We start from the raw sequence: 20,931 nt of genomic DNA on the forward strand, positions 1-20,931 counted from the left end.
AGTTTTCTTTTTAAAGTCTAACATTTTAACAATAGAAGTGTTCATTGAAAATATATATATGGCAAAGCCTATCAATTTAATTTTACTTTTAGTAAGAAACTTCCTTCAAAATTTTATTTAATGATCTGTAAAATACAGTTTTCTTTTCTCAAACTGCCATTTTAGTGTAATGCATTTTACAATAAGATGCAGATATGTTCATTGTAAAAATATAATTTATAGCAAAACATATCGATTCAATTATACTTTTGGTAAGAAACTTCCTTCTTAAATTATTTAATGATCTGTAAAATGCAGTAATCTTTTCTCAAACTGCAATTTTACTTAAATGAACTCAAACTCAAATAACATGCAGAATATTTATGGTAAAATTAAATTTTACTTCCTAATTTATTCTATTTAATGATCTATAAAATGCAGTTTTCTTTTTAGAATTTAGCATTTAAACAATAACAATTGATGCAGAAAATGTTCATTGAAAATATATATATATGGCAAAACATATCGATTCAATTTTACTTTTAGTAAGAAACTTCCTTCAAAATTTAATTTAATGATCTGTAAAATAGTTTTCTTTTATCAAACTGCAATTTTACTTTAATGTGTTGTAATAAAAAAAACCTGCAGGAAAGTTCATTGAAAATACATATGGCGCAACCTTTCAATTCAATTTTACTTTTAGGCCAAAAAAAATATATGTCTGTTTCCTGCTGCCAAGGCAAATAAGTCAGGGTCTGTAGGTCTGGTATTTTTTTTTTTTTTTTTTTTTCTCCCTGTCAGATTTGCAGTCGTTTAAATGTCATGTACTCCAAAATGATTTAATCTCTTTAAAGAAGCTTTAATTGAATAATCCTTGCAGTACTGACGTTTTTTAAACCTTAGTTGTAGCACATTTGTGCTGGGAGCATCCATTTTGATTGTTTGGACATAGTAAGATACGGATCTGGATCGGACCCGAAACAATTTTTTTCTGGAATTGAATAAAAAGATCTAGGGGTGGGGGTTTTGAGTCAGGGTCGGTCGGGAAACAGGAAACAGACATATATTTTTTTGGGGCCTTAGTAAGAAACTCCCTTCAAAATCTTATTTAATGGTCTCTAAAATGCAGTTTTCTTTTCTCCGTCTGCATTTTAACAAAAACATGCAGAAATGTTCATTGTACAGGTACACAGCAAAAGACTATCAAATTCAATTTTACTTTCAGTATTATTTGCTATACAATATCTTGCTAGAATGTTCAGATTTAGTGCTGTTTAACTATTGTATTCTAAATTGTTAAAGCTGTTTCAATTTGTAAAGGTTACACCCAATCATTTAGTAAGTTGGCATTTATTGGTTTATCTGGAAATAAATTCAGAAGGCAAATTTGTGTGCAATACATCTTTCATTCCTACTTTAGATAGAAATGAATGGAGAATTGTCAAAGGGACACAGATGTTGCCCCCTCTTCTATATAAAGTTATAAAGGGGTTTAAATTGAGAAAGGTAAAATTGACGCCATTCAAATTTGAAATTGGAAATGTGTATTGCAGTAATAAGCATTATGTACAAGTTTCATAACATTTGATTTATGCTTACTGAAGTTGGAAACGAAAATATGACAAACGAACAAACGGATAAATGGATGAGATTACTTGAATTTGTTAGTAATGGGGAGAAAAATGTACACACACTAAATTTTAGTCTGCAACAGAAGCATGCCATACAAATTAAGAACTAAAAGTAATGCAACATTTGTGTATAACTTAAGAATACCTTAGATTTTTAACTAAACAAATTTATAAAGGAACAAAATTCAACATATAAAAAGATATACAGAGAAGAAAATCTGTGTTCCCCTACTTTAACAAACATCTTTGAATACCAAAACTTCTATTAGCTAGTTGACTTAACAAATTTATAAAGGAATATATAATTCAATATATAATATACAAACATCAAAATATGTGTACCCCTTCCATTTCTAAACACATCAAGTATATGAATCTTTATTTCTCAACAAACCAAATAACAATAAGGTTGAGTATAGGCTGAGTAAAAGATTATAGGTTATAGCTATTGATGTAAGCATCCTTTTAAACATCTTTGAATACCTAAACTTCTATTAGCTAGTTGACTTAATAAATTTACTTAGGAATAAAATTCAATTCACATCTTATCCCACAAAATATAACTTTTCACATCAAAACCTTTTTAAAGGACCTAATATAAATGTAAAATGCGTTTTAAAAGATGTCTTCCAGTTCTTGTATTAAATCAAAGCTAAAAGCTTATGTAAGATATCTCTAACTAACTAGAAAGATGAAATTTCAATACACATTTTCTCACCATGAAATAAACTCTTTTTTAAAGGACCTAATATAAATGCAAAATAACTTTTAAAAGATGTATCTAACTTGTAATAAAAGTTAATAGCTTATGTAATATGTCAGTACCTGGTTAAGAAATTAACACTTTTTTAAAGGACCCAATATAAATATAAAATAAATCTGAAAAGACCATATCTAACTTGTAATGAAAGTTAATAGCTGATGAAATATATCAGTACCTGGTTAAGAAATCAACACTTTTTTAAAACAACCTAACATAAATGTAAAATAACTTTTAAAAGATACTATCTCAGAATTGTAATAAGTGAATTTAGCCTATGTAATATAGCAGTATCTAGTTTAGAAAAAAAAACACACTTTTTTAAACAGCCTAATATAAATGCAAAATAACTTTTAAAAAGATATATCTGACTTAATCATGCTTGTAATAAAAGTTTATAGCTTATGTAATATAGAAGTACCTGGTTTAGGGTGATGTTATAATTGACTTTAAATAGACCTTGACATAAAAGTAAACAAACCACAATGTATATAAACAAATCAAGTCAGGTGTGACATCGTGGGGAAACTACCTACAGTAAAAACAACACAAAAGAAATGATCTTTTTGTGACGTCTTACGACTTCCTAGTCTATGATAATTGCAGCAACAAAAGGGGGTTCGAAAGGAAGTTTCTCATTAGTACCTACATTATACAATACTATTTGAATTTTTTCAATTATTTTTCATTTTTCAATACATAATATAGCCAAATTTGAAATAAAATAGTAAAAAATCAAGCTAAATTTATGGCAAACAACAACAAAAAAATTACACAATAACAAAAACATACTTATAAAAAATAAAAAGTTTTCAAAGTTGTTGTATGGTTTACCTGTACATATAAAGCTTATAATTTCGCAAAACATAATGGAAATACTATCTAAAATGTCAACATTAAATGAATAGGAAAGATACAATTATTGTGGGCAGATAAAAATAACTCAACCTTTCGGCTGTTCGATGATTAATGCTTTAATATAATCTGACAGCTGTATTGAAGACAAATATGTAAATGTACCATTCTTAATTTGTATCTAAAAACAATGCAAACGTTAACTCAGAATACAAAGAATATAAATATAAGAACCATTATAGGGGGGTCTCATTGGGGGGTTCCGATCCCAGATCCCGCTTACTGTTTTGTCCGTTTCCCGTATCCCGCTTACACAAAGTTTCATTTCCCATTTTCACAACACAGTAATTTGATTTTCACATTTCACGCTTATGAAAAATCAGCCATCCCGCATCACGCTTAGACCCCAATGAGACCACTTATAGGTCAAGGTCAAGTGTTTTTGGATAGTACTTCCTTTGACTTGTTTGTCTGATGAACATGATCTGATCATCTCACAGAATTACAAAAAATTTTATTCTTAAATGGAAATACAATTAAAAACGACTGAAAGGGAAAATATAATAATTGTCAACAGATAAAAATAACTCTACCTTTTATTCACGAATGTAAAAAAATATAAAGACTTAGGAGAAATAAAAGTAACTCTATCTTTTATTCACTGCACAGTCCATTGATCATGATCTAACAGAAATATATCCAATATCTAGTGACCATGATTTGAGCTTTAATAATCTTGCAGAAACTATACTTTTCTTGCATGGAAATACTATCCAAAAACAATACAAACACAAACTGAATGTAAAAAAATATAAATACTTTGGACAGATAAAAATAACTCTGCCTTTTATTCCCTGTCCATTGACTATGAACTAATAGAAATAAATCCCCTGTCTATTGTCCATGATTTAAAGCTTTAATGATCTTGCAGAAAATATACTTTTCTTAAGGAAATAATATCCAAAAAACATTTACTGAATGTTAAAAAATATAAATACTTACAACAGATAAAAATAACTCTACCTTTTATTCACTGTATTTATTGATCATGATTTAAAGCTTTAATAATCTCAGAGAAAATTGACTATTCTTGAATGGAAATACTATCCAAAAACAATACAAACACTAACTGAATGTAAAAAATATAAATACTTTTGACAGATAAAAATAACTCTACCTTTTATTCACAGTCCATTGATCATGTCATTTGTTGTAATCAGAGAACCTCTATTACAGTAAAAATGTACATGATCAATAAACCCAATACATCTACACAGTTATATGGTCATAAATAACTGATGGACATTTTATTGTTTGTCAATGGACTTATCAGGAAGGGGGTGGTTAGTGAAAGAAGTCGGGGCATTTTAGTAATTGGACTGGGTAATGTGTACCATGCAGAAATTAATAATCAGTCTAATTGGACTACATGTTGTATTGCATAAACTAGACTTAACACCCTGATGCAGGATAAATAGAGCAAATTTATATAAAACATAATTATATGGCCATTATATAACTGATGTTTATTATCTTATTGTTTGTCAATGGACTTATCAGGGAGGAGGTGGTTAGTGAAAGAAGAATGTAGGACAGAAAGTCACAGGACAAAAAGTCACAGGACAAAAAGTCACAGACAAAAAGTCACGGACAAAAAGTCACAATTCAGTTTTTAGAGTATTTTTCTTTAAACAAGAAAAAAATAATTTTAAAAACAAAGTTTTTGTTTTTTTCTTGAACTCTTATATATAAAGCAACTTTGTAATTAAAATTTATTCAATAAATATCAATGATGAACAAATAATTGTTCTGAAAACAAAATGTCAAAGTGTCAGACTTTGTACTTAAATGGCTTCATGGTGCCAAGAAATGTCCCCTTTGCATGATTAAAATTTGATAACTTTTCATTTAACAAAGCTTATGAACAATGTCCTACACTTAAAAATGAATAAATGTAATAAAAAGAAAATATTTCAAGAAATCTCTCTTATATATTCAAACAATTGTCAAAAAAATTAATTGTGACTTTTTGTCCTATCAAATTTGTGACTTTATGTCCTGTGACTTTCTATCCGTTTACCGTGAAAGAAGTCAGGGCATAATTTAGTAATTGGATAGGTAACATGTACAAGAAATTATTAGTCTAATTGGACTAGTCACTACATGCTGTACATGTAATAGTCATGTATTGCCTTATCAGTCTAGCACCCTGATACATGGATAAATAGAGCAAACTTATATAAAACACAATTATATGGTCATAAATAACTGATGGACATTTTATTGTTTGTCAATGTTATCAGGAAAGGGGGTGGTTTGGGAAAGTCATAGCATTTTACTTTTTTACTAATTAGAAATTAGACTTATATAATGTTGCATTCACTTAAGAATTGAATGCTTCTTTTTGTAAATTTATTGGGGTGTAAAAGCGTTGACCGAAGTACATTTTGTATGAAGCGCGGAAGCGCTTCATTCTAAAAATGTACACACGGTCAACGCTTTTTACAACCCTATAAAGTTACAAAAAGAAGCATTCAATACTTATAACTACATTTTTTAGCTAGGATTATAAAAACACGATTTTCATGAAGTTAAATTTTTAAATTCACCTGTGCACTTTATTGTGGGACCTCGTGTCATCATGAATGAACTGTTATTGTCTCATGCAACTGCTTACGGAATAACATGTGATGTGCAATTAGCCAATCAGAATAACGTATTATAATGAAACATACATCGAATGTAATTATTATTACATGAATGACCAGTTTTAAAAACCCTGTTACAAGGAGGGTGAAAAAAAACAATCATATGGTCATGATTAAGTGATGGACATTGTATTGTTTGTCAATGGACTTATCAGGAAGGGGGAGGTTTGTGAAAGAAAACAGGGCATTTAATAATTGGATATAAAGGTACAAGGGTTATCAGTCTATGCCTTTTTTCAAGGAAAAATAAAGCAAATTTATATAGAACACAATTATACCATCATAAATAACTGATGTCTATTTTATTGTTTGTCAATGGATTTGGGGGTGGCCTTGCTTTTCAATCTAGTAATTGGTCTGTGTTATAATTCACTGGTATATGTACAACCATGAGTAATATTTCGTATGTGAAAGCTGTCGGTTTTAACTATTAGGATCAAACTAACAAAAAAAATGGAAAAATTGGACTAAAATAAAAATTGAACGAATGACTTTTTTCGGCAGCGTACATCAACGGAATGTAACGATTGACTATTCGGGTTACTTCGCAAGTATATTCGACAAAAACTTGTCTGTTCGTAGTTCTCCGTGAACACGAAAATGACCGATAAGTGTCAGTGATTTGATCGATCACATGCGGAGACTAAACTTCCATGCTAGATATTGAACCAATTAACAAGTTATTGAAAGATGGGCGGTAACGCAGATGAAACCTTTGATGTGAAGTTGTTGTTATTCCTTCTAAATATTACTTCCATGGTACAACCTTAGCTATGGAATTTTAGAGTAACAAGGATAAATAAAGGAAACTTATATATTTAGAATTTAAGGTTTTGTTAAGGGACAATTTTTGCTAAGGAGCTAGAGGTGGCCTCTGAAGTGGCATGTCTATTTTATTGTTTGTCAATGGACTTGGGGGTGGCCTTGCTTTTTGATCTAGTAATTGGGCTGTGTTATAATTCACTGGTATATGTACAACCTTAGTTATGGAATTTTAGAGTAACAAGGATAAATAAAGGAAACTTATATATTTAGAATTTAAGGTTTTGTTAAGGGACAATTTTTGCTAAGGAGCTAGAGGTGGCCTCTGAAGTGGCATGTGTATTTTATTGTTTGTCAATGGACTTGGGGGTGGCCTTGCTTTTTGATCTAGTAATTGGTCTGTGTTATAATTCACTGGTATATGTACAACCTTAGTTATGGAATTTTAGAGTAACAAGGATAAATAAAGGAAACTTATATATTTAGAATTTAAGGTTTTGTTAAGGGACAATTTTTGCTAAGGAGCTAGAGGTGGCCTCTGAAGTGGCATGTCTATTTTATTGTTTGTCAGTGGACTTGGGGGTGGCCTTGCTTTTTGATCTAGTAATTGGGCTGTGTTGTAATTTATATGTACAAGCTTAAGAAATCTAGTCTCAATGGATAAAGAAAGAAAACTTAAATAAATCACAAAATTTAGACTTTTATATAGGTTGTCACTGGACAGGCAAGGGAGGAAGTGGCCTCTGAAGCCATGGCATTTTATAATAAGTACAAATGTACAAGGAATTGTGAGTGTAGAGCACTTTAACGAGGAGAAATAGATTAAATTGCATAAAACACTTCTAGGGTCATAAATATCTGATGTTTATTTCATTGTTTGTTTAATAGACTTGTTCAGGAGTGGGTGGTTTTGTGAAAATAGTCCTGGCATTTTAGTAATTGGATGTCAGCACTTGTTAGAAATTATCAGTCTTAATAAGAGCCCTATAAATATTGTATTGTAAATTTATATAAAACATGAATATATGGTCATAAATAACTGATGTTTATTTTATTGTTGGTCAAAGGACTTATCCGGAAGGGAAGTGGCCTTGGAAATTAGAAATTGGATTGTGTTCAATCAAGGATGTATAACTTACATTGACATAGTCAATGTACTAGAAGGAATAATTACCAGTCTAACACTCTGTTGTATAAAACACAATAATTATGATTTAAGGTACTGATATTTATTTTATTGCTTGTCAATGGACTTGTGAGGGAGGAGGTGATTTCTGAAAGTCATTGCATCAGATAATTGGACTGAGGTAATACATGTAATTGGCAGTATAGCACCCAAACAAATGAAACGTTTTAAACGACCTTGACTGGCTATACAGCCCTTGCACAGTCAGTACTATAGCACCCATTACAATGATAATTCCTTAAATACAGTGAAGTATTTGTTTATAACACAATTATGATTAAAGTCTTTATGTTGTTTTATATATAAGTATATAAATATACATGTGATAAAGAAAAATCATAGACAATAACAAAATATAAAATTAGCATAAATGTTTTTTTTATATTCTTCGTTTAAAGACTTGTGAGGAACAGGGATTAAGCCTTTGACTTTATGAAGTAAATGGGCTAATACTTTTATTAAATGTAAAAAGAAATTATCAGTTTAGCACACTTTTACAAGGAGAATTAGAGTAAATCTATATAAGACAAAATAATTGGAATTAATGTCGCTGAGCTTTACTATCTGATTGTTTCTCAATGAACTTGTCAGGAGGGGTGACCTCTGAAAAGAGATGATTGCATTTAGTAATTGGTCTGTGATGAATATACCAGGAATTGTCAGTCAAGCACCCTGGATAAATAAATCAGGATCATACAGGGTCATATAAAACACAATAATTAGAATTTATGGCTAAGATTCATTTTATTGTTTGTCAATGAAGTTGTCTGGGAAAAGAAAGATGTCATTGCATTTCAGTAATTGGACTGTGTTTCATAAACATCACATCTTATTTTTATGCAGAGGCTGATTGAGGTGGGTAAGCCCCCCCCCCCCCCTTTTTGTGGGTAAATTTTGGTTTGTTATATAGGGAATCACTAAAACGTGACAGGATAGGCCCCCTCTTAGTCAGTCAGTAGACTCTCACTTCTGAAATCTTTTGATTCCCCCATTAATATGCTTATGTTTATGTTAACCAAACATAATTGTCATGGTTGAGTTGTGTCCCTTTTCAAACTCTTGAATTTTCATTCAAGCAGGATGAACAACACAAATACGCGTAAACATCCTTTTATTTTAGTTACAAAATAGTTGTTAATTTTCCAGCTTGCAGTCAGAACTAAATATTTTTTTCTTAAAAACAGATCTAAACAAGGCATTACATTCATAATTATCAAATTACAGTTCAAATCAAATATTTATTTCCATATTAACTTTAAACAATAAGTTTAAGACATATAACAAATAAAATATACCATTCAAGCTGAAGCAGGATGAATAGCACTAACTAAGAAAAAACATTATGTCATTTTAATCAAAAACATCAAAAGCTTGAACTTAAAACAATCTGAAAACAAATTTTAAACTAGGCCAAATAAAATAATATGTGTGTTTCCTGTTTCATCTTTGAAAAAAATAGGGTAGGTAGGTAGGGATTTTTTTTTATTTTACCATTTTTTTTTACATTGAGTCTATGGGAGAGAAATCCTGACTTTAACAGTGCTTATTGAAAAATGACCAAAAAAACTTTAGGGTAGGCTATTTCTAAGCTTAAAATATAGGGTAGGTAGGGAAACAGAAAACACACATGCTTTTTTATTTGGCCCTACCATGCTTTTTCAAACAAGGTGACAAAAATACAAAATTTGTACAAGGAACCATGCTTTTTTACCTCCATGTTGAAAACTTATATTTTGGTCCAACTTGTTTAGATCAATATGTCATCACAAAGACAAATACTGTACAAAAAAATATGATAAAATAGTAGAGATGAATCTATAAATAGATATTCAGGAAAAGATAAAAATAAAGGAATCTTATTGCAAATAATTCTGAATTCACAGAACATACCATTAGCATAACATACAATGGCCACTTGTAAGTGTTGCAGGAACCTTTTTCAATCTTTTGTTTCAAGTTTAGTGTTTTGTATAAGGGAGCTACCATTTGATTTTTATGGGGGGGGCTAGGATGAAAAATTTTGTCCTGCATTTTTTTTTAGTTGTAATCTCTGTCCTGCCTTTTTATTTTTCACTCTATCGGGTCCTGCTTTTTTTTTTTTAGTTTATCCTGACTTTTTTTTACATAAATTGTCATCCTGACTTTTTTTTTTTGCAAGTGTCTCATCCTGCCTTTTTTTTTTACTCAAAACTCCTGTCCTGCCTATTTTTTTCAAATTTCATCCTAGCCCCCCCCATAAAAATCAAATGGTAGCTCCCTAATGTTGTTTGCCTTCTATTGTTTCTCTTTAGCCTTCATGTGCTGTATGTTTTTTTTCCTTTATGGTTTTTATTGCACCTTTAGTATCTTTCCCCACTTCGCAATAAACGGCCATTGTGGCAAAGTACTCTATTACTAGTATTAGACATACATCTACAGTTACAACTGCAACCCACTTTTAGTTTTAGCTAGTGCCCCATCTGAGCTGATCGTTTTTGTTTTCTTTTTATTGTGAAAACCCTTTTTAAACTTTGCAGGTATTCTGTTTAAGATTCAACATACCTCTTAATTGTTAGTTAATCTCTCATCTGTAGCTTTTATCTTCATAACTTTACACCAATGAATAATGAGTGGTACTGAAATAATGAAAAAAAGATATTTTTATATATTTATAAAAAAAAATCCATACAATTTCTTTCTAATTTAGTTCGTGACAGTGTCATATTGTATACATGTATACATCTTTTTATTGTTGAAGTCTTTTGGTTATTTGTGACTATAGATTGAAATAAACAATTAATTTCCCCATAGGCGACAATGGTAGCCTTTTTCGAGATACAGATTTTAGAAAGTTGATTTTATTAACGAAACCTTGCTAGAATCAAAGAAAAGTTATTAGGACAGTATTTTTTGGTCCAAAAAATATAGGTTCGCGTTGCTTTTCTTAGCGTATTTTGTACTTATCTCCCATGCCTTTCAATTTTGCCCTTAAAAATATGTGTCTTGTCCTAGCGTTGAAAAGTCATCTCAGTGCCTTTAGGGCTACAGAATAATTTTTATTTTGCCTTTTGTATAAAGCAGAGTGCACGAAGTCTCTAATAATAAAAAATAACGGGCGCACATATCGACCAATCAGGATTCGCCATACTCTTTATTCTGAATACCATGTTATGCTCATAAAATGGCTGCGCCCATCAAATCTAATGGTGTATTGTAACCTTTATGTTGATGTCTAATAGACATTTTTCTTATCTCATTTGAACACACTATACCAGAATTTCAAATTAACATTTTGAATTGTTGATATTCATAAAGTACGTAAATGAAAAGAAGGAAATGCAAATTATGATCGCCAATGAGATAACTATCCTTGAGAGAACAAAGGACACGGATGTACATATATATATATATTTCTCTAATTCTATGGAAATTTATCCCTTTTCGAACCCATTGTATAAAAAAATTTAATCAACGTGTGGTTGCTGGTGATCTCAGAAGATCATTGGATGATTTTAAGGGTCATGACCTTTTTGGCTGACTGGATGAACCAAAATATGATAACAGGTGTTAATGAAATTGACAACTTCGTGCAATGTGAAAGGCACTCGAAGGGGATTTTCGGTAAACAAAAAAAGAAAATGTCTTTTTAATCATTAGAGAAACAGATTCTTACATAGTTACTCGTGGATTATCGGATTTATCCAATCTCGATAGTTAAATTATAAATTTTAAAGTACTCGCCGAGGCGGCTCGAACTTTAAAATTGATAATTTAACTATCTCGATTGGATAAATCCGATAATCCACTGGTATCAATGTAAGAATCTATATATATATAACAGTTTGGCCTTCAAAAATACTCAAAAACCATTCAGGATAGAAAGCTATTAAAGGGCTCAGACATGATATGATGAAAAATTGAGAAACAATTCAAACCAGATAAACCAGAAATGTGTATTTTAATCATCATAAAAATAAACTTACCATGTGGGTTCTTATGAAATGAATCAATTATATTTAATAAAAGTGTTTCTATATTAATAATATGAGGGTCTGATGGGGGTTTATAGTATAGCAAATAATAGAAAAAAGATGCAAAATAAATGGCTAAAGAATTTAAGAAAAGAAAAAAGCTAGAAATTAAAGAAAAGCAAATAATGGGGTGCAAAAATGTAAGAAAAGAGAATAATGGAATTTTAAAAGTAAGAATAGATTAAAATGGCTAAACAAATTAAATATAAAGAATAAAGACCTTTTTACCACACCCTCCTATATTAATAATTACATGGGCGTCTAACATCAATATCTTTTTTCATGTACATTTAATTCATGACATGCATTCGTTTAAATTATTTGAAGTCATGCATGTTTTACTGTTTTAATAGGCTTGCAAACTATTATAACAGTGCATCTAAAATTATTTCATCATAAAACAGTGTCATCTTTGATTAAACAACCTTGACAGAAGCTTTGAAGAGATATATTATTTGGGTGAAATTAAATCTTATTTGGTATGCTCACTTAGTAATATATAAATTTAGGTGACTGTGAAAAGTTTGTTTATATAAGACTTAAATGACACTTATTAGGTAAATTTTTGGTCTTTTGAATTTTTCAAGGTTGAAGGAATCAATTGCATAATTTCCAAGGTTTCTTAGGGTATCATCAGCTTAGAAGTCAGTGCTTGGGTTCTGACATGATTTATAACATATTTCATTGTATTCTAAAATCCCCCCCAATTTTTTCAACTAGTGTCTTTGACCTTAATTAAATAGAAGAATTTGGCTATTCTTAGCAAATTATATCATCTCTTGAATACATTTCTATGTATTCTATAACATTGTATGTGCATCTCAAGTTATTTTATCAAAACATCTTTTTTTACAATTTATTAAAAGGGATATATTTTTGTGGCGAAATTTAATCTTATCTGTTATGCAAAGCACAGTAACATATTTAAAATGGTATTATATGCCAACTTTAAAAACTTGTTTACAATTTGCTATGTAATATAAGAATGTAAAAAACAACTGATCTAAAATTAATCTTATCTAAAAGCAGGTTTAGAATTTGTTGAATTTTTGGGATGACAAAAAATGACCTCTATTTTCATGACCTTGCAGTCAGGATAATAGTGAAACTTATTTAGCGACTGCCTGCACAATAAATGGTAAATAAGGGAATCAAATGACGTTTTTGTAATGATAAAATTGAGAATGGAAATGGGGAATGAGGAATGTATCAAAGAGAAAACCCGACCAAAGAGTCGAAAACAGCTCTGACAACAACACCAATGGGTCTTCCAACATTTCAAAATGAGAAAAATTGTGGTTTCCCTAGATAGTTAGCTTACCCATGAAACCCACTAAAATTGATATCAAATAAATATTAAGGATGTTGGGTTCAATTGGATGAAACAGCAATCAAACAATAATTGTAAATATAAATTTAAGATTCTTAATTGAGGTGATTTCACAAAAAAACTTACGACTTAGATTGATCGTAAATATACTGAATTGTTCATGACTTACGACCAGTCTTAATCGTAAGTTTTTTTGTGAAATCGACTCCAGATTTGTACATGGACCTTGAAGGAAAAATGAATATAAAGATAAATTCCAATATGAGCAAATGCAACCTGTGGTTCTTTTAAATTAATTGCAAGTTAAATGTTCATGACTTCACAAGTTCAAGTATTTTTTCATCAAAACATATAGTTTTTTCTATGGGCCTTATCCAACCTTTTTCCCATGTGACACTCTTCAACACAATTATCATGTGTCTAATGCATTTTCTATGAACCTTGAAAACACAGTTTTTCATAAAGATCAAATGATGAAACTTTTCCCTTTAGGTTTTTCAACTGTACCCCTATCAAGACATAAACTATATCCTATTTCGTCTTAATCTAACCTATTGTTTTAATAATTATCATCATTTCACCTTATGTAACCTTCAAGACATGAGAAAAGTGGATAGATAATTATTTTCAGCTACCATTATACATGTATATGATATCTAAGAGGAGAGTTATTTAAATTTGATATAGTTTATATTAGAAAACGCCTTGGGTAAATATTTAAATTCTTGATAAAAAATTTGCATTTTGAAATATTTGGACAGTGATCATGGCGTATGGCATTTGGGAACTAAATGTAGGATAGGAGTCAGATCAGTATTTTTCTAAAAATTTTCATTTATTTCTTTTGTACAGACAACAAAATAGAGACTGGGTTCTACATATAGAAAGCAAGGACCTCAGACATACATAGATAAAGGAACTCTAGCACCAATGAGACAACTCTTCATCCAAGCAAGTAACAATGTAAAAGTAAACCATTACAGGTCATTATACGTGGATGAATTCATTTTCTTGGATACTAATTTTTCCAGACAGAGGATACATGTATATAATCTTTTTCATGGTTTTAGCAGAGTTTGCATACTGTACAAGTGTATAAAAAGATTGAACTTTGTTGAACATTGAAATTTGAACAAAAGCCATAAACAAATTTTGATATCCCATGAATAATACTGTCTTTACAGTACTAATGAATCAAATTTGAACAAAAGCCATGACAAATTTTGATATCCCATGAATAATACTGTCTTTACAGTACTAATGAATCAAATTTGAACAAAAGCCATGACAAATTTTGATATCCCATGAATAATACTGTCTTTACAGTACTAATGAATCAAATTTGAACAAAAGCCATGACAAATTTTGATATCCCATGAATAATACAGTACTAATGAATCCCATAAGATTTCTTGAACTAATAAGTCATTTGCATTCATAACTAGATCAAGATAATAAACAATGCAGATCTATATCTGAAGGACTTAGCATTGACTGTTGTTTATTATTGATGACAGAACAATTATTCATTACTATAACACGAACAAAACAAAACTAGTGTGTGACAACAAAAAAATCCAATAAACAATAGAACAATAACAGGTTATTCATGTACTACTGCAGAATGCATCTATAAATAGTTATCAAAGGTACCAGGATTATAATTTAATACGCCAGACGCGCGTTTCGTCTACATAAGACTCATCAGTGACGCTCAGATCAAAACAGTTAAAATGCCAAACAAATACAAAGTTGAAGAGCATTGAGGACCCAAAAATTCCTAAAAGTTGTGTCAAATACGGCTAAGGTAATCTACTCCTGGGTGTAAGAAAATCCTTAGTTTTTCGAAAAATTAAAAGTTTTGTAAACAGAAAATTTATAGAAATGACCATATAATTGATATTCATGTCAACACCGAAGTGCTGACTACTGGGCTGGTGATACCCTCGGGGACGAAACGTCCACCAGCAGTGGCATCGACCCAGTGGTGTAAATAGTTATCAAATGTACCAGGATTATAATTTAATACGCCAGACGCGCATTTCGTCTATAAAGACGTATCATATAATAATTATATTGAAGAAGTAATTTGTCCTATGTCCAGGGAGTCAAATTTTATTATCAAAACATTTTAAAAGGGGCCAGGACCATATGAATTTTCAAAAAAAGAGGGCCTCCATAAAAAGTTCATAGGTCTGGTATAAAGTATCAGAGTTACGAATGGAAGGTCCTGCATGTCAAAACTTTTTAATAAATCCATGGACCCCAGCGGTATAAAAAAGACAGGTCCCAGACCTCGAACACAGACTTAATTTGAACCTCTAGGCCTCACTGCATGCAGTCATCAATTCTTAATTAGGAAAAGATTAAAAATAGACAGAATGAGGGAAACTGAATAAAATTGATAGCAATAATAATTTGATAAACTTTTAAAAATGTAGCCATCAATTCAAATACAGAAAATCTGATTTCACAAATTTAATAATCCTGGCATGCAATCATCAATTCTAGTTTAAGAAAAGGAAATAGAATTCAGTATCACAGACAGACTTATAAAGGTCATGCACATTATAAATAAAGAAAACCTTAGAGCTGTATAGCAACAATAATTTGATAAATATTAACCCATGCAGTCATCAATTCCATTTGAGACAAAAGAAAGCAGTCCACAATTACAGCCAGACTAAAAACTTTACATTTTTAAAAATAAAGAAAAACTGAAGAGTTTGATAGGGACAATGATTCAATAAATTTGAACCCAAGCATTCATTAGTTCTAAATAAGGATCAGAAAACCATTACCATTTTTAACAGACAGACAAAGTTTATGAACATTTTAAATATAGAAATCCTAAGAGCTTGATCATAGTGACAATAAATTGATAAATTTTAACCCAAACAGTCATCAATTCTTATTTAAAAAAGAGTCACTAGCACAAACAGACAGACATAATTTGACTAAGGAATAGTTGAACATTCAAAATAAAGAAAACCTGATAAGGAACGTCAATTCATTACATCAACTAAATATTTACATTTATGTCTTTAATAATAATAGAAAGTGTCCTTCACGTTGGCTTTACTTAACATAACATTTTGGGGTTTAAAATTTAAAGTTGCCCTATAATATACATGTATATTTGTACTAAATGTCTACAGATTTTCCTTTAATCAAAAATTTTTAATTGTCCGTTTTATTTTATTTTTTTACAAAACAAAAGCCCTTACCTGTACCTGTACATGTGCTATGGAAAAGTACACTGAAATTGACAACAGTGAATGTTTACATTGACATGGATCACTGCATATTCTTACACTTACTTAGTTATGACTAAACAAGTCTGATATTGATTCTGACTGTGGTTTTATCAATATCTTTTAAATGTGTCAATCCTGTTGCTTAATGCATTCCATGACTCAACCAATGAACTATAGAAAATGTGGAGCTTAAGAATTCATTGCAAATATTTTATCTCATACATATAAAAAAGAAGATGTGGTATGATTGCCAATGAGACAACCATCTACAAAAGACCAAAATGATACAAACATTAACAATTATAGGTCACCGTATGGCCTTCAACAATGAGCAAAGCCCATACCGCATATAGTCAGCCATAAAAGGCCCCGATAAGACAATGTAAAACAATACATGTATATTTTTTACATCAATTTTATCAATTTTTTATAATCTAAAATGACAAGGTGAGTATTTATAATCACCAAAAGGGGATTTTATTTTTTTATTTTATGTTTTAACACCACTTTTAAGCTCTGCATTTAGGCTATTTCCTGGCAACTGGTTTTTATTGGTGGAAGAAGCTGGAGTGCCTTATTAAGGAAAACCACCAACATTTAGGGAAACTAACTACATTGTATCCTAGTCAATTAAACTTGGAGTTGAGTGCACACACATGACTACAAGAGTGGGGTTCAACTCACAACCTCAGTGTTGACTGGATAGTGAATACAATAGTAACTACTTACTCAGCCACTGAGGCATCACCAAAAGGGGAAGAAGAACATGAATGAGCAAGGGAAATAATCTTTAACTTTAAGAAAGGGGAAAAAGGGTAGCATCAATAAAGGAGTAGGTCCGGTAAGGACCGATTTTGGCCTCAAATTTCAGTTTCATCTGACGAAAGATTTTGACCACTTTTTAAACACTTAAGTGTCTATTTCATATGATTCAATTAATTTATGTGCAAGATTTTAACTTATTAAGTCATTAAAAACGATCCGATTCAAGCTCAAATATGAAAAATCTACCAGATATCCGAAAAAATGTCACTTTTCAGATGTTTTTTGTCAAAAACGAAAGTGGCCGCATCCGTGTTCATCCTCAATCTTTACATATGTTATGTATTTCCATCAAATACAACTTCCATTTCAATATTTTGGATGAACACGAATGCGGCCACTTTCGTTTCACCCGGAAACCGTCTAAAATTTAACTAAAATGCTGGAATTGTGAAGATTTCAGTAATTTAGCACGACTTCATGGTGCTAGTACCCAATATATGTGCATTGTATTGTCAAAAACAGCCCATATTTATGTAGCAGAACCATTCTACTATCCAATAACTAAGTAAAAGTTTACATTTTAACAATTTTGTAAAACCGCTATATTTTGGGGCCAAAAAGAGGTCTTACCGGACCTACTCCTTTATGAGAAGCTTCAAGATAGTAGATAAGTCTTTGAAAGAAATGAACGAAAAAGAACTTGAGAGACCATAATTTGAAGCTATATTGGCTGTTTTATTTTCTTTTTTTTTACTTACAGAGAATCAGATATCTAACAATACTGAAAATTAAAAGATGTGGGTGATGACTTTTGTGTTTGGAATTGAATGAAAAAATCAATACTTGATTAATCATAATAGTTATCACTGGAATAATCAGACTGCAGCATGTTGACTAATCGAATCAGTGTTTTATGTATGCAATAAATGCAGGAATTTGGTAACAGTCTTTCTATAAATTTGTAATAATTCTGAATGTCATATATATTTGTAGTGTTTAGGAAGATTAGCTCAAACACGGATGGATATTCAATGTACATGTATACCATGTATAATGACTAATGTACAAAAGGATTTACTGTTCAGTGTTTTAATGCTTTCAAAAAAATACATTTTATAGATCAATGTTTTTCACTTATAATATTAATACATTGAAAATGAAAGTTGAAATGGATTAAAGACAAATCCTTCTATTCAGATCTACCAATAATATCTTCTTTATATTTTATATTTACTTTAGGTTAGGTAAAAGCTTCAAAATCAGCAAATAAAATAATGGGGTCACCGACCTCATTTTCGATTTAGAACGCCGTCTTTTTCATGGAATTTGGAAATTGGGACCTCTAGTCAATAGCAGTGTAATATTTTTTTTAAAAGTTGGTTTCCCATAAAACTTGTTTGTTCTGTTAACCAAGTTGTTAATACAAACTATTTTAATAATATTACCAATTTCTGAGGGCAAAATAATAGCGATAAGTTGCTATAATAATTTTCCCGCCTTTATTTATTGTGAAATAACTATGAAAGAATGATGTTTAAAAAAAATTGACCAATAATTTCTCGATGAGTATTCAACAGAATATGCATTGTATATTTCTAGATAAAATCATGAAATAAAAAGATGGGGTCACCGGCATGGAAAAAGAGATATTTCTACAAAAGGGTTAACAATTTGAAATGGCGGGAATACATTGCGCCAATTCTAATATAACGTCGAAAGCCGTTCCGCCGGTTTTGGGCGTTATTCCTATACAAATTACGGACAACACAGTTCTCGTTATTTGCTGTTATGTTGTTTGTTTGTTTTAAACTACTATTAATGCATATTAATTTACACGTGATAGTACTTAGTTTTCAATCAGTTTCACAGACATGTAATATAAATCCGGTGGTTGGAAAACAATGCGTTGAACAAATGTACACGCGAATGGATTATGCTTCTATTCAACTTATTTAAAGTGCTTATGTGTTGAACAGAAATTCTTCTTAAAATAGTGAATACATTTGTTATATCATTTCATAGTTCAGTCAAAGTATATCTGAAAGACAAGACAGACCTTTGCTTTTGATATCATGAATTCTAATTTCGCGGTTAAGAATGTTGTTCCTTTTTATTTTGATGATAATAACTTAAAATCAATATAAATCTAAGACCCCTAACAATAAAGATCGAGGAGCCGATAATGCAAATATGACTCGGAAAAATCGGACTTAAAAATACCACTTCCAAATGTAGTTTTAAAAAGATTGATTTGTTTATGAACCGGGTTCCGTTCACTATAATAGCGGCTACGTATTATAGATTTTGATCTGATGAACGAGTAGCTAGGCTAGCTGCAATCAATATCTATGTAGCAGCTAGCTATATAGGCTAGCTACATGTTAAATAGTCATAAATCTACGTAGCCCTATGTAGCCGCTACGATATTGAACGTAACCCTGATTTTTGTTTAAGTTTAAACGCTTAGATAAATCGATCTACAATTCAAATTGTTTTATGTAGATATCAAAATAAATCTGTGCATGGTCAGTTTAATATATTCTTATAAGTAACTGATTTCAGAGTTTCATCCGTATACTCAAATGATTTGACAGAACATGAAGATAAAAAAAATGTATACGTCGTTTTTTTGCATCATTTTTCTGATAGATAAAGATATGATAGCAAATAATACAAATTTCCACAAGAGACCAATTGACACAGGAACTATTTATAATAGGTCACCGTAATGCCTTCAACAATGAGCAAATTTCATAATGCATATAAAGCTATAAAAGGTCCAGAAATGACAAATGAAATACAATTCAAACGAGAAATAACGGCTTAATTTATGAAAAAATAAAAAAATAAATTGAAAACAAATATGTAACACGTTAACGACAACAACGTAATTACAAGCTCCTGACCCGTTTCATTGCTCGACTGATACCGTTACTTATTCGTTCCGTATTCGCTAAATATACGTGTGTTAATCGGTGCACATTTTAAAAACTATCATTTCAATTGTATTTATTCATTATTATTTTTTTTTATTATTTTCTGTAAATTACTCATCTTCAAACAAAATGACCGTTATAAGTAAAATTATTCTGACATTTCTTTGTTTTTAAAAGGACTTATGCATATAAATCAAAAAGATAATTAATAAATGCAGAAGCACATCTTATGAACCAAATATTTCCTTATTCTATTTACTAAGAGTTTTTTTTTTAACGAAATGACCGATTATTTTAGGATTGCAATGTATACTAAATTAAAATCACAAGTTCTAAAAAGATCGTAAATGAGAGATGTTCTTAAAAGATCGATTCAATTTCGTGTAAGTGTTAACGGGGTCTATTTAACATACTACTGTTTTCATCATTCATCCATAGGCATCTATTATGTCAAAATATTCCGTCATATTGCTAGAAACTCAGTCTAAGTATACTCATACAGTTGTCATATCGTGATTATGAATGGAACATAGTCCGACTTTTTTTCTCAAATCAACTATTGATTGTTTATGCCCCACCTACGATAGACTAGTAGAGGGGCATTATATTTCCTGCTCTGTGCGTCCGTCCGTCTGTCCCGCTTCAGGTTAAAGTTTTTGGTCAAGGTAGTTTTTGAAGTTCTTGTTGCTTATGATATGATCTTTCTAATTTTAAGACAAAATTTGACTTTTGATCCCAATTTCAAGGCCCAC

General features: G+C 30.5%; 1 protein-coding gene across 1 annotated transcript in view; it reads right to left on the reverse strand.

Annotated features, from left to right (window-relative positions):
* Nucleotides 1-20,931, reverse strand: part of LOC134719009 (coronin-6-like) — a 241,453-nt gene that overhangs the window by 208,435 nt on the left and 12,087 nt on the right. Inside the window, exons 2-3 of the mRNA XM_063581918.1 lie at nt 10,423-10,496; nt 9,593-9,659 (exon numbers count right to left, since the gene is read on the reverse strand). Coding sequence (XP_063437988.1) covers nt 9,593-9,598 — 6 coding nt within the window. The 5' untranslated portion in view covers nt 9,599-9,659; nt 10,423-10,496. The remainder of the gene's footprint in view (nt 1-9,592; nt 9,660-10,422; nt 10,497-20,931) is intronic.

This window comes from Mytilus trossulus, chromosome 5 (genome assembly GCF_036588685.1).
Source record: "Mytilus trossulus isolate FHL-02 chromosome 5, PNRI_Mtr1.1.1.hap1, whole genome shotgun sequence".
Lineage (NCBI taxonomy): Eukaryota > Metazoa > Mollusca > Bivalvia > Mytilida > Mytilidae > Mytilus > Mytilus trossulus.